Below are 22,201 nucleotides of genomic sequence, written 5' to 3' on the forward strand. Positions count from 1 at the left end.
TCACGTGACCCTCCCAAAATGCATCATGCATATTCAACTTAGAATTTTTTGGCTGTTTGAATAAAGGATTATAACAATATTCAAGCTTATTCTTAAAAGAAATTAATCCTAAAGAATCTTGAGAAAAGGAAAACTATAAAAAGATGAGGTCAGGTGTAAATTTCCGCCTTTTTCAGACTGTCTCATTTCTTTGCCTTCATACTTCTCCCATAATACCTTGCGAACCAAGAAGACTTTCTTTCATTCCAAAATGGCGGGTTCTCCTGCAATCTCGATGTATCGTCTTCCGACATATTATGACGATGTGGCTGTCCCACTACCTAATTGCATGTACAACTTACCGAGTTACGTCCAGAGTAATTCAGAGATCGCGGTGAGTTTTTAATTTTACTTTTTTGTCATAAAAGAAGTAATTTGTTCACACTCACGTGTCCAGCAATTTTGTAGCGCTAATTTTGCAATTTTTTTTAACAAGGCTTTTGTTCAAGAAAAGTTAACCCTTGATAGCCGGACTATCTCAAGGAATTGTTTTTTTACTGTTCACAGGAATCGTCTCAGAGCCTTCAAATTCTGGAAAGAAGGCAGGAAGATATTTTGACTGAACTCAATAGCCTTAAAGCTGCTGTGGAACAAATGGCCACCAGTCTGGGAGTTTCGCTTCCGCGTCACATGGCGAAAGTAAGTCGCATGTACTTGGATTTAATAGGTTTGATGTTTATTTAAGGAAGTATTTCGAGATCCATTTTCTAGTTGCTGATACATGGAGAAGCATTGTAGGCACTGTTAAGCTTAATATTTATCAAATCAAAAAAAGTTGTTACTATATACACCACCCACAAGGGAAGAGGCCACTATTCAACTGCAAGATATCTAGGAAAAGTGGAGCAATTTTACAAAACAGCGAAACCTCGGTTTAACGCAGTGCCAAGGGACTAGAGAAATTGGCTCGTTATATCGAGGGTTCGTTATATTGAGCTTTTGTTCCATATATTTTAAAAGGCCGAGCTGGAGAATATCATTTGTTATACCGAGGAGTCCGTTATATAGAGGTTCCACTGTACTAGTACTGCCAAGGGTTTCATTAAGATTTTGAACAGTTGGGCAAGAGGTTATTGCACCTGGGCAGGTTAGTTAACTTGGATATGGTCTTTTTATTGAAAACATTACTTGAGATGTTAAAATCAGCTGGGCCAATTTGGCCGGTGGCTGGCCCTTAATAAATCCCCTGCTACTGCTACTCTGGATGTATTAGGTCTGTAGGATGTCCCGCAATCCCACATACAGTGGATGATGAATAAGAATATTAATAACATGAACACTGTATCACTTAGTGGTCTGCAGGTTCTGGATCAGGTTCCACTCAGACTACTAGTTGGAGTTGTTTGGAAAGATTTTGTTTCTGAGAAGTCCATTTCATTATTCCTGAAAAGCCCCTGACAGAGAGAGGATAACAATTCTCGGTTTTCACGTGACGTCACCAAATTCTAGAATTCAAAACTGGGAGGCCTACAAAATTTTTACCTTCATTCAAGGAAAGATTACCTAAAAATATGTCTGTTCACAATTTCTTAGCTCGATGTCGTGCATCCTTTTAAAAATAGAACAGTTTCAATTTCCGAGTTTCCATCGTGCGTGACATAAGGAGGACGGCCATGACACCCAGGGTGGTACTCGGGTATATTAGTGACGGGGAGGTGCGAATGAGGCCAAATTTTGAAACCCAAAAAAAAGTCCCGTCACGCTAAGGAAAACCCAAAAAAAGTCCAGCAGCCAAAAACGTAACCCAAAAAAAGTCCAAATTTTTTAAGCATCAAAAACAATAAAAGTACAAAACACCAAGAGAATGCGATATATTTCATGCATCCGACTTTATTCATTCCTCATGCATCTGTCACAAAACTTTAGGGAGACTGCAGTCATTTTCGTTCAGGAAAACCAAAAACGGGAACATCTTAATAATAACTTAACAAGAGTTGTCTTTGTCTTGTCATTTTATTTGCATGATTTAAACTTGTTAGTGAAATCGTTTTGCGTAAAATCAAGAATGGTAAGGCACGATTTTCATCAACCCCAAAAAAAGTCCTCGCCAAAATCTTAAGGGCAAAAAAAGTCCACCAGAAAATTTCAAACCCAAAAAAAGTCCCAAGCCGAGAATTTCAAACCCAAAAAAGGTCTTCGCACGTCCCCATCACTAATATACCCGAGTACCCCCCCTGGGCCGTGACAGAGCTTTTCCGTATCTTAAAAATGACTCTTCGGGTGATTTTCAGCATTCTAAACAATTTAAGTTTCAGGAGAAATATTAATCTAAACATTCGAAAATTCACAAGGGCAAACAAACCTCTTTTTTTTCTTTCTTTCAATCTTTTCTTTCCTTTAAACAACCCATAAAATAGACGATTATACTTGAATAATTTGAAGGTTCTCCTTTAACAAAAAAAATATAAATGAATAATAATCATAACAATAATAATAATAATAATAATAATTAACCCTATATTTCTTGGTCCTTTAGTTTCTTTTTCCTTGATGTTCCACTTTTGGTGTAATTTTTTTTTCTTACTCTTATTAAGTAGTAGCGTATCTGTTAGTGCTGTTTCTCTTAGTTTTGTCTTTATTAGTAGTGTAACGTTTAGTAGAACTGTTTTGAAAAAGGTACATGTAAACTGTCAGATATTACCTAAAGTACTGTAATTCTTTGTAATTAATCTAACTAAATAGTTCCTAACATAGTCTTCTATTGGCATGTCAATATTGTACTGTATTGTAAGTATTGTAAATGTAAGGAAAGTATTGTATAATAAAATTATTAAAAAAAAAAAAAAAAAAAACCTCTTTTCTGGCAAAAGTGAACTCCAGATGTTTTTTCGTATTTCCGGCCGCCATGTTTGTGCCCCTCAGAGGGACACAAACCTGGCATCTCCATACTAAGCTCTATAAATTTATGTGGAACATTTTGTCAAATAACTCGAGTACGGAATGCCGCACAGATCTGACACTTGGACAGTTGCCTTATTTATTTATCCTCTATACCATGTCAATTTCTTGACTTCATTCATGGAATGGTTTCGATTTTTTTTTTCAATGGCGTGACAGTGAAAACCGAGAATAATGTTAATGGCCTTAGCTCCAATGAGTCTCCTGCAGCTCAGTGGTAGAACATCCGAACTAGTAATCTGAAGGTCTTAGGTTCGACTCCTGATAGGAGCACTCAGATTTCTTTTTTCTGAGTATGCCTGTGTCACTTTCTTGAATAATACATCATTCTCAATGTTAATGTTATCATTTTAGTATTATTTAATTTTATTGTTTGTTACTGTTAATCATGTAATACATTGGCCTTTTTTTAGACAACTCCAAGTACCCAGGACCTTGTTATATCAGCTTCACCAACAGATCCACCACTGATTATCTGCACATTACAGCATGTCATGAAACAGAGAGGTTTACTGCATTCTACATCAAGCTTTGTTCACTCATCAGTTCAAGGACCCATCCCTGAACATGTTAGAACATGTTTCCAGAATTTCTCTGGTTCAACAAAAGAGATAGGAAGAGCACCAATCATTTTAACAATAGTCTGGAAAAAGGGTAAATATATAATATTCATTCAATGTAAAATCCAACAGAAGAATCCACAATTCTATGGGGATTTATGCAGTAGTAAGGAGTAGTAACAAGCTGCCAAATTATTAAAGTCTAAGCTCCTTCCCTCCATTATTTTGTATAGAGACCAGTTTCAGACCAGGAAGTAGGAGTAAATGTAAAAGTTAAGAAACAATGAAATGTTTGTCTAATTGCCATGAGCTTGTGACAAAGAAATCATCTGAGCCCCTGTAGAGAACTGAACTCATGACCTTCTGTGCACCAGTGAGCGTCTAGGAGACGTAATTGATGTGTGAATGACTTAGGTGTCCAACTATAGGTATCCAATTTGAAGTTCAAATTAGATATCTGTAATTGGACGCCCATGTGATCATGCTCCAATTACAGAACAAATAAGAACATGGGGAACCAATCAGAAATGAGAATTTTGTTATTGATATGATTAACAATGTTACAGAAAATCCTCCTTCACACAAAGTGGCTGAAAAAGACTTCCACTGAAGATAATTTTCTGCAACCAAGCTCTTAAAAAATGTTAAACAAACAATAGACTATTTTACAGTTGGGTGCTTAGTGCCTTTGAGTAGAAGCAAGGCAGGGTTTGGCTCTGATTTGTTACAAGCTTGGGTGTTTTTTCATGTGTAAGTTATGGGGACTAGTTAGCATGAGAACAACATGATTTTCATATGAAAAGCAGTGAGATTTGTATCAAAACACTCAACTCAAAGGTAAAGTCATTGAGCGCTGGACTGTAAAATGACGTGTTGCTGAAAGTGTTGGAAAGTGGCATTGGTGTGCATTTGTTGGAAAGTGGCAATTGAGTTGACTTAGTTTTTTCCATTCCAGAAAAAGATCTTCCGTATCTGGTGGCATCACCCTGCTCTCACTCTCCACTTACTGGTGAAGTAACCATAGCTCGTTTTCTCTGTCGTACCGTTCTACCAGACTTATATGGTAATTTGACGCCTGAAGAGTCCGCATTAGTTGACAGCTGGATCGACCAGTCGCTTGCTGGCAGTAAAGAGAGGGCTGCAGCTATAAAAAGCCTTGACGCGAAGCTTGGAAAGCAGCAGTGGATTCTTGGTGGTAAAATGAGCCTTGCTGATGTTGTGCTTGCTTCGTGTATTGTGAAGGAGAGTGGTGGCAAATCTGTACCTGGCAATGTAAACAAGTGGCTAAGGAGAATTCCTGGACTATTTACCAGTTAGATGATGTCTGAGTCTACTATCTGGACTGCTATTAATATTGAGCTTTGAGTAAAGCATTCTTTTTAGACCAATTGAATTAATTAATAGTATAGCACTTTGGTGGAGAGTAGAGAGGCTGGATTGGGGGACAAAAGCAACAGCCTCCACCCTTCACTAAAGTACTATACCATTTAATTTAATGGTATATTAATTTTATAATGTTATAGTACTTTGGTAGAGAGTGGTGAGGCAGGACTGGAGGACAGCAGAGATGATTTACTGAATGAAGATTCACAAATGGTACAGGACTTCAACTGACAGTGGAGAGTCTGGACTGGGGGGACAACAGCCTCCACTCTCCACTAAAGTACTATGCCACAGTATTCGACACTAACTTTCCTTATTTTTTCTTGCCTAGCGTATTTTTTGGTTGCCCAAGAAATCGCCGGCAAGCGTAAATTTGGCCACTTGGAGCCTGGGTGCGGTAAATTTACCAACATTCTTTGCGGGTTAAAAAAACATGGTGGCCACGATTTTGTGCACAGTGTTTCGTGCTCGTTTCGTTGTATCTTGTTCAAACTAATATGTATCTTTTTTCGATCTACGGCTAACGGGTATGAAAATATCCCAAGGTAGGTACCCATATTAACACAATAAATCAATTGACGGCAAAGAGTTTTCAATTCGCTTTATTTCCTGCTGGACACACTGTGGACAGGAGCAAAACATCTGCATGCCCGATCGGGCAACTTTTACCGTAGTTTTACTTGCCCATTGAATCATTTTACTTGCCCCAGGCAATCGGGCAAGCGTCAGTGTCGAACACTGTGCCATTAAGGTATTGATATTTTTCTTAAGAAAATGTTGCCAGACTATGGAAAAATAAAAGAAGCAGTTCTAGTGTTTGTTAGGAACCAGTACACAACACGGCACGCAGCTACGAGATTGGAGAGAGCACATGCGTCATCATTAAAACAGTAAAACACGTCAAAAATTAATGTTTAAATGTCTGCAGCTTGAAGAGTTACACCGATCTGGCACACAAAGAACAGAGGACTGAAAATTAAACTGTAATAAAAGGTACACACTTATAGCCCATTTTCAAACTAATTACAACCGTGCAATTGGCTTCTTATGCTGATCTTTCGGTTATGGGGCTAGATTGGCTTTCGGTCATGTGGTTTGTTCATTTTGGCTGGCATCCATGTGGTATTTGTTTGATTATTCAGTTAATCTTTCAATGGCCTTAATGGTTTCGCCCTTATGTTCACTCCTTTTTCCGTCTGTCTGTCCCTTCCCATATATCCGTATGGTTCAGTCATCTTCACTAGTGCTACTAGTGATGGGTTTTTTTTTTTACAAATAAATTTGCTCTCTATATGGGCTTAATCTTAAAATTTAAAAGCTATAGTAAAACATCAGAAGTCCGTTAAAATGTTTGGCTTCTGAGTTCCCCCTCCCCCCCCCCCCCCCCCCAAACCTATTTTTGGAGTTTACAATGGTGTTCAATGAAGAGGTGTGACTATTGTTTTAAAACCAGCGCTTGGTCGAAATGGGTTGCTTCTAGTTTCATTTTTTATTATTATTGGTTATTTTGGCAGTCATCTACGTGCATGTGTGTTCAGGCTATTAAGAATTACATGTGTAGGCACCAAATTTGGGAGTTAGTCGGTTAGTGGAAACTAAAAATGATGAAAGACTGTACAGCTTAGCTGGAAAAGTTGACTGATGTTGGATAGTTAGAAATATTCTGTGAGAATAGCTGTGAACCTCATTGTGAAAGCGAGGCTAAGTGCAAAGTTTTTGTTATGAAAATTAGTTTTCATTCATATGCAAACAAAACTAATTTTCATACGAAAAGCATTTGCACTTAGCGTCGCTTTCATAATGAGTACACAGCAACTCGGAAATGGGTGATTCCTTGTCATCATTTTATGTATTCTTATTCCGGGAAAGGGTCAATCGATCACGACAGACGACAGAAATGACCACGTGACCATGTTTAGCCTACATTTGCGCTCGCTGTTTCCAGTTTCTCAGTAAAGATACGTTGGTTTGCGTTAGTATCAAAGGCAATTATTTTGCACTTTTCTAATTTATCTACTCATTTTTTTTTTCTGGAAAACATAAACGCGAATCTCGCGTTTTCCGTTTGCGGTAAACGCGATTCTAAAACTCTCTAATAGTAATCACACCCCGATGTATTCGTAAATTTACACGTCATGTACGAAGTTCAGATATCTTCGGCCCTTTCTTGTAACGAAAGGATCACTAAAGTCTCCAACAGGGCCCACTGGCCTCTCGTAAGCCAATTTCCATCGCAAATCATGAGACATAAGGTAGAAAACTTCAACAAACAAAACAACCCACACTCGTTCGTTTATGAGGCATATAACTGTTATCCTACGTGGTCTAGTCCTCACAAAAATGGTAAAATATCATGTCAGATCAACGACGACAATGACGGCGATGCTAATAAAACCCTTTTGTCAACATTACGAAATATGCAGCCCATCAAAAGATCCTTGAGTGGTAGAAAGCTGACACTGAAACTTGAGGACACATCACCTGAGGGGGGTGATGTGGAGGTGGATCAAGTGCACCTGTGCTCTCTGTGCTCAGCTGATTCTTCCCCCAAACTCCTACCCTGAGCCAGGCAAGACACATGCTAGTGCAGGGAAAATTTTTTTTTTTGAAGTAATAAAGTCTCTCTAGTCGCCTTTTTCTTCTCGTTATTCTTTGAAGTGTAAGAAACCATGTGTCAAATGTTCCTCGTTTGTTAAATAACTTACCTCACAATGGAGGGCCGTTAAGTCATGTTTCCGGCAAACAGCAAACATGAGATTCGGTGCGTCAATGTTTTCTTCAAGAAATTAGTACATAGATGAGAATGGGGCGAAATAATTCTGGTCTTTGATGTTAATGTAAAACTATTAAATTTTGCTGAGTAACCTCAAACAGCCAGAGCGAGCGGCAAATACAGGATAAACTTGGTCACGTGGTCATTTTTACAGTTAGCCATTTGCCGTAGGCGTAATTCTAAATCTTTCTATAATATTATCACCAATTCCAAGAAGACAATAGAACGTGCATGTCGTGACTGAAAACTCAAAGGGCCAATAGATTCCAAGCACGCTAATCCGAAGTTTAAACTCCAAAGACATATTTTTAACGCTATGTACCCCCGGCCTAGCGTAACCTAGCAACAGCATTCTCAAAAATCGCCAGGCTCAGTAACTAGCGAAAAGTCATTTTTTTTAGTTGGAAATTTATCAACATTTCCGTTTGTAAAACTTCGGTTTATTTTCGGGAAAGAGAGATTTTAGTGTTTATTGTTAATTTTGGCAATATTTATTCATTGTTGCAGCTTCCTTTAGTATGTCAACAAATTTTGTAAGATGCGACAGTACATTTGACATTATTTCCGCCTGACAACAAATATCTTTTACTACCACACTAACAGTAATTAAAACGTCGTTTGTTCAAGAGGCACATCAGTTCGCTGTTAACTTGATACAGTACTACACTTAACGCATCAATATGAGACACGCTGCCACCATTAGCATGTTGCTTCTTTTTTCGTCTTGTCTTACCATTGATGGTAAGCGAAGTTTTTTGTTTAAAGTTGTTTATTAGATTTTAACAAACGTATTCTTCTTTAAATCAAATGCATACATGTAAGGCAGCTTATTCACTTCGAAAATTCAAGCGTTAGTCATCATGAGAAACTACAAAAAACGAAACCACACAAATTTTAGTTTCAAATTATAAGATCAAGAAGTATTGAATAACTTTATACGTTGTATCTGAATGTCCTTGACGTTAAGTTTCTTTCTGAGCCGGAGCTTTTCGTGGTTAACGACAACTTGGTGATCTAGTTACGGAGCAAAGGCAAACATTACACTTCAGAGTCCCAAAGGCCTTGACGCGGAGACTTGATCTCTGTCACTCTTGGCTCATTTGGTCTCTTGAAACAAGAGGTTTTCTCTCAAGAAATGATAATCCACGGGTGATAATCATTTGTCACGGTTTATCAAAAAACAACTGAAATTTCCTAAACTGGTTAGATGGAATTGACAATGAGTGAAAACCTAGTTTGGTTCCTTAAATACTTGTTAATTAAAACCAACAGAGCATGATGTACAACATCATATCATGATCAAGGTTTCCATAGGGTGGTGGCTCATATCATGGCTTTGTTCACGTGGTAATACATCCTCGATCCCAGAGCTTTTTCTCTCAATTTACAAGAGCAAACCCTAACAACGACATGGCAAGCGAGAGAGAAGATTATTGATCCTTTTACCTCCCTCCCCCCCCCCCCCGCCCCCTTCGCTAATTAAAGCTATGACAATGACACTTAGAGCATAAATAGTACGCCCAAAGATTTTTCATCTAAGCCGTCCGCAATGAGAAGTGTTGTCATATGACGTGATAATTAGGTCATAAATTGCCAAAATGCGGCCATCTTGGATCCGCCATTTAGATTTCTGGATTTCTCCAAATCTATAGTAAAGTTAAAGCGCCAAAATTGAACAAAAAGTAACCAAAACCAGTAACCGAACACTAATATTAGCTAAAAACTTATAAGTTACTGTAAGAAAAGCAAGTACTGTAGTAAAGTCGCCAATTCTTAGGCGTTTGCGCATATATTAGAAAGAGAGGTATTCAGGTTCAAAGTAGCAGCGAAAAGAAGCTACCCCCTCCCCCTCCCCCCTCCACACACACCCAAGTCTAGATCGTAAGCGAATCATCAATCCGAGCAAAAAAGATTGTAATACTGCACAGCGTAGTTAATAAAGGTGAATTCAAAATATTATAAAATTAACGCTGTTTAAAATATCTTACAGCGTTAATTTTATAATCAACCCCAGCACTCGAGAGAACCTTTTTTGTGTGTGATTTTATAAACTTAAGATTCGATAAATCTAATATTCATTCAGTCGTTGGAACGTAAATTAAAACTTGAAAATGTTACAAACATTTGTACGAAATGAATGACAGTCATGTTAACGTTTGCACACTTATAATCAGTTTTAGACCGTGATGTCTAGAATAGGCGGCAGGTGCACTGGATTGATTCTCTTTCATACTTATGGGGCCTGTTAATTGTTGAATGCATTCCTTTCTTGAGAATGATGTATTATTCAAAGTGGCACAGGCATACTCGGAAAAAGGAAATCCCGTGCTCCTACCAGGAGTCGAACCTAAGACCTTCTGATTACTAGTTCAGATGCTCTACCACTGAGCTACAGGAGACTCGTGGGAGCTAGGGCCAGATTGAACTATTTTTTTCCGGTCGTTTAAGCGTCGTGGTCCAAAGTGCCAGTATACAAGTTTATTAGCGGCACCAGCCTGGGTTCAGAAACCACTTACTTTGGTAGCCTGGCAAGCGCAAAGCCCCAGTGCCAAAAGAGATGCGAAGAACTACCACAATGCAAGGCATTTCGTCTGTACGAGTTTGTTGGTACAGTTTACTGCACTCTGTTTAAACAAATCAGTGATTACTCGTGTCCAACAGATAGCACGGATTGGGGATGCTTGTTCGCTGAGGGCGAGTCGTGGGCGAAGAGCGAGTGAAGCTGTAAAGGTGAGACGTCATGTTCGTGATGCGTGGCAACGGAACACGTCTACCATCCGAAAGCAGCGCTCGATTGTGACACGAATTAATAATGACGTCAAAAGCTGATTATTTTCGGTCCCATTCAATTGTTCAGAGCCAGTTGTCTCTTTCTTACGTACTTAACTTCTGCAAACCCAGTAAGGTTAAAGTTTAAGGCATTTCCGTATGAAACCCGCGCACTGCAAATTTTAAATTAAAAAACCTAAAAAGCTCAGTTTGAAAAGGAATGCAGTAGACTGGCAACCTGGGTCGACAGCGGTCGTGCATTCAATAATGGGATCGTTTGGGGGGGACACCATAAGAGTGCGCGCTGAGGTGCTGTGCACGAGTACGTGAACTTAATTCAGAGTACTCTCTTATAGGTTAACGTGTTTTGTACTAAAAGAGCTTTCGAAATAATGACTCGAAAGATTCCTTCCCAGAGCGGGGAGGAGAAGGAGAAAACCCTGGGAAAAAGTTTAAAATTTGCACGAGAAAACTAAAACTGAAGGTTTTAGTCAGTAGTTGTAGTGATGCCATCATGAAAATGACCTATTGGGAAAAGACTAGGATAGTAATATCACTTGGGAGTTCCTTGGAGCAATTTGAAAAATCCCATCTTAACTCACTGACGTAAATTCCTCGCCGTATTTAAAGCATATTATACGTTCAATTTGTTGGCAAAACTTGACGTCAGTTTCATACTGGTCAGAGAGCGCACAAGAAATATGGACTTTTGTTGAAAGCGTATTACAGCGTTCCCGCCTTATGCTTCCATTTCTTACATCGAGTAGTACAAAGTTGATCATCGAAGAATAATCATTTCAAACTTTTATTTACAGATAACAGATAGAACGAAAACCAGTTTTACTTTTTCTTTTCTACAAGAGTCAGCTTGTCAATTCTGTCTACCTGATTGATCAAAACTGCCCTGTCCAAGTGTTGATACCGTAGTCTACAAAAGTATACCTTGCTCTTTTCATGACTTAAATAAATTCCATACAAAAAAACTGTCCGAACTCTGTGTTATATTTTTATATTTGAGCTGTATAAATTTAACTTGGATATTTGGCGTCTTTTTCGTGATTCGGCCAACTCTGCGTTGCATTAGTATTATCATTAACAGTGGTCAGGAAATGGCTTCAGAATAAACCCATTCAGGAGCCCATGATTAGAAGCCTCTACCTGTATTAATTCCTTGCGTTAACCCCTTTCCCGAGTAGATTTGTTCAGGAAAGGGTTCATCCCAATGCCCCATCCACGCTAATACATTTTCGTTTGAAAACGCCGCAAACTATTTGATACTTTTTCGCCCATCATCCACACTAAAACGCCCGAGAATGCCGATGAAAACGGAGACTTTCGAAACGTTTTCAAAAGTTGAGACTATTGAAAACCCTTCGTTTCTAGTGTGAACAGGTGAAAGCTGAGACTTTTGAAAACGGTGACGTAAAAAGCGTCACATGACATCGATTCCAGTCCACATCGGAGCATCTATCCAACATGGCGGATGGTCTTGTGATATTAACGCATGCGCAATCCCAGCTCCCAGACGTTTTTCTCGTTTTCGAGCGTTTTAGTGTGGATAGGTGAAAACGATATGAAAACGCTAGTGTGGATGAAAATATTTTGCCTCATTTTCGCCGAGATGAAAACGGACACTTTTGAAAATTCATTATCGTGGATGGGGCCCAAGGCTTAGAATGAGACACAGAGGCTCCAGGCCACCTGTATTTGAAAGAAAAATGATCCTGTGATCAGAATTTTGATGTGGACAGGATATCAGAAGTATTGAACCACTTTGATGAATGAATTTCATCTGGCAGACGCAATGAATGTTTATAGATAAGAGCTTTTCCTGGAGAAAGAAGGAAAACATAAGTTACCTTGTCACATTTACAGGCAACACTGTATTTCCAGGAAATTTTTTTGTGAGGAAATGAAAGGCAAGATGATGTTAGTTCACCATGACTGATCACGAATCACCTTATGGTGAACGGAAATGAGTTTAAAAGATTGTTACATCTACAAGCGAAGGAGACCAATTCTAAAGCCATTTAAAAGGTCACCTACGAACAATTTTAATGCCCTAGCTACACTAATCCTCTAATGGAACATTTCTAAAGAGATATCCCATGGACTCCCCATTGTGGATCCGACGGATGGCTTCAGCCAGCAGTGTGCTGATGTCCACTGTCTTGATCTTACTACATTGAGCCATCTTGGAGTCATGCGACACTGTGTTAGTGACAACAACCTGACAAAAGCAAAAACATAGGGAATCAGTAGAGCTAAATAGCCTTCAACAAATTGAACATAATTGAATTTTAAGACAGACAAAAAGAGTTGGGATGACTCGTCAATTAGTTATTTACTGGCAATTGCACTGTAGCTCTCCAATTTCCGTAGCATCGAGCAATTAAGAGGATTGCTTCTCCGCACAGGATAAAATGCTAGTCCACTGAATGTTAACTGTCCCTCGCTTGGCTTTTTTAATGTTTTCCCAACGATTCACCAGCAGCCATTTACATGCATTTTAGGAGAAATGTTTTGTATATTACCCATCAAACACATAAAAAGTGAAACTCTAGTCATCCTGATCAAGTGTTTTTGAGTACAATCAAATTTAAAAGGGCCTTTCACTTTCTGATCACGAAAAATAAAGGGCTGAGCATATAACCACCTTATGTCGAATTCTAGACCGATTTTTCGTTTTGCTCAAGTGTCTGAACTTTTTGCATGTGCAAGGCCGGTTGCATAAGAAAAATTGCAAGAAGTTTCAGAGAAGTTAGGAGCCCTACATGTGAAGTGTTAGGTGCTGCTGCAAAAAATTGGCACCCATAACATTTTCTTGGGCGCCCCAGGCTAACGGGCACCTGTTAGGCAGCAGTCTTGTTGTGGCCTTTAATTTAGTCAGAGAAAATTGACCTGTTTTTTCTCTCCTAGTAATACTTAGTTTTCGAGAAAAACAAGGCCAAAATATCAAGTCAGCAGAAAAGAGTGGACCAACACACAATTTAGGTGAATTAAAAAAAGAAGACGAAACAGAGCTATGTTCTTTGATTAAATTGAAGGCCACACGTTCCCAGCCCTTTCACTGTTTTGCAATCAAATTTAATACACAGTCAGTGTAACTCTAACATGTCTAGTCTCACTTTTCTAATCTCAAACAGCTGAAAATCTCAGTTACATGCTGAGCAACACAACACAGTATTTCACCTCGTCAATGACAGAGTCCTCAATCAGGTCTGTAGCATTTGCTGACAAAAGCCCATGAGTTACCATCACTAAAATCTTGTATGCTCCACGTTCTTTTAAGAGCTTGGCAGCTGTGACAAAAGATTCTGCTTCATCTATCATGTCATCCTGTAAGCAATGAAAACAAAACAGTTATCTTAAACGTTTTCTTTTTTTTTCTTTTTTTTTTTTTATTAGTCTTTCACAGCACCAACATTTACAATGAATGTGTAAACTTCCAGGATTGTGTTTGTGGGGGACAAGATGTGGTGGGGAGGATAGATAGTATAATTTTAGTAGAAAGTTTAGTCTACTTCTAAAAGAAAGTAGGCAGAAGCGATAACCTCAGAGTAAAGGTGGCAAGGATTGGATGAAAAGCCTGTTAATGGGCTACAACTGATCTACAGACCACTGGTCACCAGCTCCAGTTCTTGTGACATAAAGCAACTAGTAGTAGGGTTGTCAGTTTACATTTATACATCTGGCCCGGGTTGTTCAAAGAGCGGATAACGCTATCCAGTGGATAAACTGCTGTCAAGCAGATAAAATGTACTCCAACTAATACTCTTTGTCCCCTGGATAGCGACTTATCTGCTGGATAAAATTATCTGCTCTTTGAACAACTGGGGCCTGGATAAAGAGAGGCAATGATGAGGCAAGCTTCTTGTCAAAGTAAATAACATGGCAATGCAGAGACAGACCTCTCAGTTTTTCATCTTTAGACACAAATGAATCATTTTTGGGCTGTTTTAAAAAGCAAATAAAGCAAACAACATGTATAATGCTCTAAAACACTCACAACTATGATAGCTATCTTTCCTCCAACATCACCCACAACATTGATTGGTGGCTTAGCTTTGGGAAGAAATCCTGAAAAGAGGAGGGAAATTCATAGGATAATAATTATTATCATTAATTTTATTATTGCTCTGTTATCCAAATTCAACAATACCTGCCCAATACTAAATATCCAAGAACAGACTAAACTAGACTTGAAGCACTAAAATGGCAATAACTGCATTTAAACAAAGTCAGGGGTTTCAATAAGACTTAACATAGGAGTCTTCCCTAGTGTAGTATCCATCAGATAATGGCACAAGGGGTTGAAAGCCACATCCCTCTTGGAGAAGAATTTTTGACAACTGCAAAGCCTTGAATTACTGTTTCAGTATTTTGAGCAAAATGGCATGTTAGAACCATTGAGTATTCTTTATTCCATTCTCAATAAAACAGTTTCATTTCACTTGCTTTGCACTATTGTACTGAATGCAAGAATTATAACCAGCTTTTCACAACAGAATACCTGCCAGAGCTCCAGTTGGTCATTTGTCGGCTGACTGTTAGCCATTTGTCGGCCAACCTTTTGCTGTTTGTTGACCAACAGTTGACTGTTTGTCGACCCACAGATTACTAACAGTTGGTGAACAGGTTTAAAGGGGGAGCTGTTTTTCAGTTTTACCAAAAGCATTGCTACCTAAGTTGAAGCTTAGAGTTTCAAGGTGACTATTTACCTGGCAGATCCATGGCATGATCAGAAAATGTATAAGCAAATTTCTGTGATTCAGCTAATGCAGGTGGAGGTGACTGACGGCCATCAAGACGCTCACTTTCAGGCTCCTTTTGTTCCCCATGAATTACAGCTAATCCAAGCCTTAAGCGCTCAGCAAAAGATGTGGCCCTTAAATACATCACACAATTACAGATTTGTTGGTATTTTGAATGAATTCTAACCCAATAATCCATGACAAAAATTATGCAACTTCACAAACATTTTTAACAAAACATTTATCAGTAAAATGTACTAGGTGACCAGGATTTGCCTTGTTTACTCCTCATACAGGTAGCTTTATATTAAGCCCACAAGTTTGTACCTAACTGACAAACATAGATTTTCTTTTTTACCTTATAGCTGAACCAGGATTCCTGGCGACAATTACTGCATTTCTGAAGTCAGCAACCTTAAAATCAATACAACATTCCGTAACTTTCACAGCTGTGACAAATTAGTAAGTTTCAAGTAAAAAACAACAGCTGAAGGACATCATTTGAATTCTGGGGTCCCAGGTGAAAGTAAAAACAAAATAGAAAACAGCTGTAGTTAGCAACAGTGTCTCCAACAAGGATCCTTTTCAAGACTACTGTGGCCTGGATAGACTTCTGAGATTCCTGGGTTTAGTAACAAAACCAATACCACCAAAAACAACATTAACATCCATTAATATTTTCAAAACTTAGAAACAAGATGGATTCAGCCTGCAAGAAGAAAAGACTGAATCAAGGCAAGGGAAAAGTATACACAAATAAAAACGTAGAAAAATGTAGGATTATGTTAACTTATAATACAGCAACATCTGTAACCAGTTGAACCAACATTTCTTATTTAGTACTCTTACCTTATCTGTGATGTACTGAACAAGGAATGGTGAAGCTCTCAGATTGTCAACTGGAGCATCATAAAATCCCTGAATTTCCTTGGAGTGCAGATCGACTGTTATGATGTTAGTAAGTCCTGTGGTGAAAATAAAAACAAGCTGCAATTCAGAGATATTCCATAAAGCAACAACAGTTATGTGAAGAACACAGAACCAGATTTAACTGAAATCCTTAAAAATTTACCAGGCGAAAACCCAGATACAAGGATGTACTTAATAAGTACTTTAACAGCCAAAATGTTTGGACTTCAGATGATAAACTTCAGACAAAAAACTTCCAGATGATTTCTTGGCACATCTTGAATGATTTTTCTGGAAATTCTCGACTGAGCACCCTGCGAGGATATAACAGTGTAAATAGTGGTAAACTCATTTATAACACAGCTCCATTTAGACAGTTAAATTCAAACACAACAACCTACTTGATATATCAATATATTTTGAGCAAAAACAGGTTTTTCATCGACTGTTTCCTGACTGTGGCAACCCTGATTAATACTCTATTCATGTAAAATTTGCTACCAATATCAAACACGCAAGCGAGAGAGAAAAGGGAAGCTGGCACAGCACAGAAAAGGAATTGTTTGCGTGGCTTCTAATCATACCTGCTTTGCACATAAGAGAAGCAACTAGCTTAGAAGGAATTGATCCTCTTTTGACCATTTTACTTTGTTTGGAGTATGGCAGGTATGGAATAACACCTGCAAACATAAATGGTTCAAAAATGTTACAAACTACCAACAGGGTTTAGTCTAGTAATTATTGGCTTCTGAGGGCAGGGCCCATTTTAGGCTCCTGTCAGAGATTTCACAGGGCATTTTGTCATGAAAAGGGGCCCCAAGATATTTCAGCCTCTTAGCATCCTAGCTTTAGCTAGTTGCAAAGAGCAATGAAATAACTTGATCCCTTTGTACGACAAAACCTCTTGTCTCCATGGAGTATAGGCCTGGGCACAGCACTGGGGCAAAGGTTGTAACTATGTAATAATAATAATAATAATAATGATAATAATAATAATAATAATAATAATAATAATAATAATAATAATCTTTATTTCCGCCTTTTTTTTAATGTACATAGTTGATTGTTACAATCTTGTAGTGGTAATACATAGAATTAAATTAATTATTAGTTAAAATAATGTGCAAGCAAGGAAGCTTAATGAACCATTTGGTTATCTTGTTAGCTCCCTGGCTAATTTAGGTTCTAGATAGGGGCAAAAAAGGCAAAAACAAAAATGAAAAAGCACCAATACTGCATTTACTTGAATAAGCGCCGCCCTCCAATAAGCAAAATAAAAAAGTTAATAAGCACTGCAGCCCGATGCGGTGCTTATTCGAGGAATTCAGTATATACTACAAAGTTAGTCTAACACAGCATTGAAAATTTATTTTTATCAAAAGCGATGTTCTTCAGTTGCAATACGTAGTTCTGTTGTCAAGGCCGTGAACATTGCCGGCACAACAAGCCCAACCTCTCTCTTCCTTTTTCCAGTTACTTGTGCAAAGAGTGACAATAAAAAGACGCTTCAGTTAGTTACTGTTAAATTTTCATTCAGATAGCAAATATACCGTTAAATTAAAAGAAAAAATTTCTTTGTCGCATCCAACTGTCAAATAAACGCCGCCCTCAAATAAGCGACACATTTGAGGCACAAAAAATTTAATAGGTGCTGCGGCGCTTATTCAAGTAAATATGGTATATTTTTATTTGTGGTAATCCCACAATGCTAACTCTAGAATAACCCCTGTACTATCAATGTGCCAAATGAATATAAAATGTAATAAAGAGAAAAGTTTCATGCCTACCAGTAATCCTCCTGGCACAGGATGTTCTACAGGCATAGGCCAAAATAAACAATTCCATCAGAGCATCATTCACATCAAGAGCCTCTCTTGAAAGGAAAATGCCATTGATAATAATATGTTAGAAGTGATATCCTGGCCACTGTTCTTGACTTTCACTTTTGGATAAAACTGACATATCCTCACAGTGCTTTTTTCTACTTAAGAACATCATAAAGGTGCTAATGAAATGCTGAGGTTAAAAAATTTCGAGGCTCGTAAAAATTTATTATGCCTTTTCTCTAGGACTCAACCTGGATCCAAAGAAGACAGTTTTAAGGTTTTAAACTCGAACTCTGACCAACATTGAACTTCTCCTTACAACATCACCACTTGATCAAACAACATAAGAATAGAGTAAAAATTAGATTTCCAAATGTGGAATGTGGTGTACTGGCAGGGCTGTCATTAAGAAGTGGGGGCCGGGAATTTCCCCCAGTTACTAAGAACGTGGCCCCCGGCTATTTTCATAAGAAAATAGAAGAAAAATAGAACCAAAAGAAATTCTTAGCTGTTTGATTTCCCGCTTACCTGTTGTATTGATCCAGCAACTTGAAATCTTAGTGACAGCCCTGACTGGGTACGAGTATAAGGACACGTTTACATTGGGGAATGTAAGTAAGCGAGAGAGAATTGAAATAGAAAGCATAATAGCGGACCTTAGTGTGTCTCAGTGACTGTGTCTGACTCAGTGAAGTGATTGCTATTCAGTTTTACTTTGCTGTGGTTCTGTCCAATCTTCCCAATCTCACAAAATAGATGCTGTCAAGAGGGTTTGTTAAATTCTCCTTTGACAAGAAGAAAAAGAGTTAGTCCTGGAGGTATATTCTATCTCTTACCCAAGCCCTGACTGTATAATGTATACATCCCTTCCACGCACTGACACTCCTATCTGTACTTTGGTCTCTGAAAGGAATAAATGCAAATAACTTACATAAAAACAGGCTAACATGTCTAACTACATATAAACGCTAAAAACTTACATAAAAATATTTTTTTCATTCTTTGCAACTCTTTGGAAACATTCAGAAATTGTTGAAACATCTTCTGAAAACCAGGTAATGTGAGGATGAACATTTATGCATTTGACTTGGTAAAAGTTGGTAGGTATAAGCTTAACAATCCCTACAGAATTTCAGTCCCCTAGGTTTAGTAGCCTTCCTTTAGCATCAAGCTGAGCAGGTGGATCATCCTTGCAGACAGATCAACCAAGCACCACATATTTTCTACATTTGGTTTACATTGAGAGGGTTGAAATATTTATTAATCCTCTTGCCACAAATGATCCTGCTACTAGGACTATCTTAATAAGAGAGGTGGGATCATCCAAGCCTTGCAAACCCTTCAACTTTTTGTCATGCTGGCTCCATCTAAGTTGTGATGTATTTCAAAAAATTTCAAACAAAAAAGTTTCCTTTTCAGAATCGAAAATTTATATTTAGATGTGAGCTTATATTTAGGTAGCTCGTATCTAAATATAAATTTTCAATCCTGAAAAGGAAACTTTTTTGTTTGAAATACAATATGACAGGATCAAGAAACAACTTTTTCTCTAACATATTTCAAAAAATTTAGCTTCTAAGCTTCATCTTCAATTTAAATTCCTCCCCAAGAAGAGACCATCGGGGGAGGATTGCAAGTTCTTTGCAAACCTCCTAAAAAGTCTGTATACAAAATTTGAATAACAGCACCTAGTTTGAAAGTTGAAATGAAGTTATGTAGGTTGACATAACCTGAACTTAGAGTTACACAAATTGGTTTTAGCACCAAAATAATATAATTTTTCATTACAAGTTTCACGGTGCTTCACTCCTCTCATATGCTTGTAAACCCAAGCAAACTTGTACCTCATGCTCAAAGATCCTCAAATTGCAAGGAGATTCTTTAGCAGGCAATGCTTAACATTAATAAGCAAATATATAAATTTATTGTAATTTTAAAGTTACTGCTGTAGTAATACTTATTGAAGTGAAAATGACAGATATTTTTTTTATTTGCTTGATTGAATCTTCATGTTGTCCTTGTATGAAGGAAGAAGGAAGGAAGGAAAACCAGGAAGACCATATTTGTACATAATTATGATACCGTGAATAAATAAAAATTTATAAACCTTATTCCAAAATGGCTTCCATTTTAATATTCTTTTGTTCGCAATCAAATTCGCTTAAGAACAGGGTAAGAAGGGATAATTTGAATACAACCAAAAGAATATTAAAATGGTAGTCATTTTGGAGTGAGGTGTATGATGATAATGATGATGATGCTGTGAGGATGATAATGATGATGATGATGTGAGGATGATAATGATGATGATGATAAAGAGGGCCAACATAAAACTATCACCTTGGTTCTGAAATTTTCCCACATCACACTGGGCAAGCTCTATACCAAGCTTCCTAAAGACAACGAAGTAAACACAAAATCAAGAAAGAGTAAGCAACCAACCAGATGAGAAATCGAAAACACAGTTTACTAACCTCGCTATCTTCTCCGATAATTCCTTGTTCGAACTTAGTGCAAACACGATCAAACCGCTTTGGGCAGGATTCATTCTATACCTGAAAGAAGATAAAATCAGGCACTATCTTTAGCCTCAGTTTTGTGGCATTAGTCAAAGAAAAGACAAACGAAACAAGAACTTTACGAGGTAGCCATTCTTCAATTTTGCACCATGCCAGAACACACTTCCCGCCAACCTGAGAAACCAAGCCTCTGGCAAGAGGAGTGGTTACCTGGTAATCAAGATGGCGGAATTCAAGTTCAATTTTGCGTCCACAGAAAGCGATGATGAAACGGATATTTCTCCTAATGAAACTGATTCAAAGCGGTTCTCTCAACCTGAAAATGTACGCCAAGCAAAGGAGATAGTGATTTCGTCTAATTTTCTTTCATATCTTCCTTCAAAGGTGGAAGAAATGGTAATCGGTGATGGAAGTGTCACGATCAAGCACGTGAGTGAATCGAACGTGGAGGCTGTTCTAAAAGAGAAAGGAGGCCGAGGATGTTCCAGTTATGATATTGTAACAGCTGCTGAATGTAGCACTGACTTGATTCCTTCGGTTTATGAAGGTGGGCTTAAAATTTGGGAATGTAGCGTTGATTTGATAGGGTATTTGATGGAGAGTGGAATAAAATTTGAAGGAAAACGCGTTTTGGAAATCGGCTGTGGAGCTGGCTTACCAGGAATATTTACTCTTTTGCAAGGAGCGGAAGTTGATTTTCAAGATTACAATGAGGATGTCATCGAGTATGTCACAATTCCCAATGTGCTGCTGAATTTGGAGCAGATAAGAAAGGGCAAAGCAGGTGAATCAGATTCAAGAATAACATTGAATCTCCTGCAAGCAGCCCGTGAGAGGTGCCACTTCTTCTCTGGGGACTGGGCAAGTGTCATAGATTTTATCAACCCGGAGCTAGTCGAGGAAAAGATGTATGATGTTGTTTTAACTTCAGAAACAATCTACTCCCTTGACTCCTATTCTAAGTTGTACAACTTTATTAAAAGGCATTTGAAGAAACCTGATGGTGTTGCATTAGTGGCAGCCAAAACACATTATTTTGGAGTAGGTGGAGGAACGAGGAGTTTTGAGGAGATGGTAAAGATGGATGGTGTGTTTGATATATCAGTGTGTAAGGTGTACAGCGATGGTGTACAACGGGAAATTTTGTGTATGAGGTCTAACATAGAGGATACTAAACAGCTTATAAAGAAAAAATAAATGGAGAAAGAGATTTATGTTTTATGGGAAGGTAGCCTCCCTCACAGATGCTTTTTTGGCTTGTCACACAACTTTCCTCTCATTGGGGAGGGAAGATTGCATGACAAACCAAAAGGGTGTCTGTGAGGGAAGCTAACAGGAAGGGTGTGAATAATAAAATTGAACCGTAATAAAGTGTTCTTTTCCAGTTTTTGTTCCATTTGTATAACCTGATCATGTCCCTTCTGTGGAGTTCCCTGAAAATGATTCACTTCTTGGTTATGTGAAACCTGAAATAATAGCAAAAAAATGGCTGATCATTGAGCTTATATAATTCCGACCTTGAAATGAAGAAAGGAAAAACTAATTCAGGGTGCCGTTATGATTTTAGTATTGATAAGGTATGTATTTTGAAAAATAAAATGCAAAAACCATACAAAATAGGGTAAAAAAAAATGACTTAAATAGTACAATATTTTAGCCATCCTCAGAGACTTAGTCACCCACCCTGACTGACTCTCAACAACAATAACAACAACAACAACTTATTAAATATTCATATCTTTTACAGGAATACACACAGCCTGCATATAGC

The 22,201-nt window shown here is 38.0% G+C and overlaps 3 protein-coding genes and 1 long non-coding RNA gene across 4 annotated transcripts; 3 read left to right on the plus strand and 1 right to left on the minus strand.

Annotated features, from left to right (window-relative positions):
* Positions 1 to 103: 103 nt before the first annotated feature.
* On the plus strand, positions 104 to 5,093 carry LOC146458139 (aminoacyl tRNA synthase complex-interacting multifunctional protein 2-like). Its single transcript, XM_085091370.1, has 4 exons — positions 104 to 373; positions 547 to 678; positions 3,351 to 3,591; positions 4,453 to 5,093. Exons 1-4 carry the CDS (start codon positions 251 to 253, stop codon positions 4,812 to 4,814), a joined length of 858 nt encoding a protein of 285 aa, XP_084947496.1. The 5' UTR covers positions 104 to 250; the 3' UTR covers positions 4,815 to 5,093.
* Positions 1,662 to 2,218, plus strand: LOC146458140 (uncharacterized). The gene is made up of 2 exons (XR_014858338.1): positions 1,662 to 1,924; positions 2,019 to 2,218. It is a non-coding gene; the product is annotated as an uncharacterized LOC146458140 (long non-coding RNA).
* Positions 5,094 to 11,211: 6,118 nt separating the features above from the next.
* On the minus strand, positions 11,212 to 20,609 carry LOC146458141 (phosphoribosyl pyrophosphate synthase-associated protein 2-like). The gene is made up of 12 exons (XM_085091227.1): positions 20,553 to 20,609; positions 20,386 to 20,466; positions 20,252 to 20,304; positions 18,748 to 18,814; positions 17,873 to 17,958; positions 16,670 to 16,765; positions 16,026 to 16,141; positions 15,535 to 15,590; positions 15,144 to 15,310; positions 14,432 to 14,502; positions 13,615 to 13,761; positions 11,212 to 12,652 (listed from the first exon to the last, which is right to left on the minus strand). The coding sequence occupies exons 1-12, from the start codon at positions 20,561 to 20,563 to the stop codon at positions 12,494 to 12,496; spliced, it is 1,110 nt and encodes a 369-aa protein (XP_084947353.1). The 5' UTR covers positions 20,564 to 20,609; the 3' UTR covers positions 11,212 to 12,493.
* A 15-nt stretch (positions 20,610 to 20,624) lies between these two features.
* LOC146458142 (histidine protein methyltransferase 1 homolog) lies at positions 20,625 to 21,656 on the plus strand. The gene has a single exon (XM_085091228.1). It carries the CDS (start codon positions 20,653 to 20,655, stop codon positions 21,625 to 21,627), a length of 975 nt encoding a protein of 324 aa, XP_084947354.1. The 5' UTR covers positions 20,625 to 20,652; the 3' UTR covers positions 21,628 to 21,656.
* The last annotated feature ends 545 nt before the right edge of the window (positions 21,657 to 22,201 follow it).

Source organism: Pavona decussata, unplaced genomic scaffold (assembly GCF_977016875.1).
Source record: "Pavona decussata unplaced genomic scaffold, jaPavDecu1.1 SCAFFOLD_234, whole genome shotgun sequence".
NCBI lineage: Eukaryota > Metazoa > Cnidaria > Anthozoa > Scleractinia > Agariciidae > Pavona > Pavona decussata.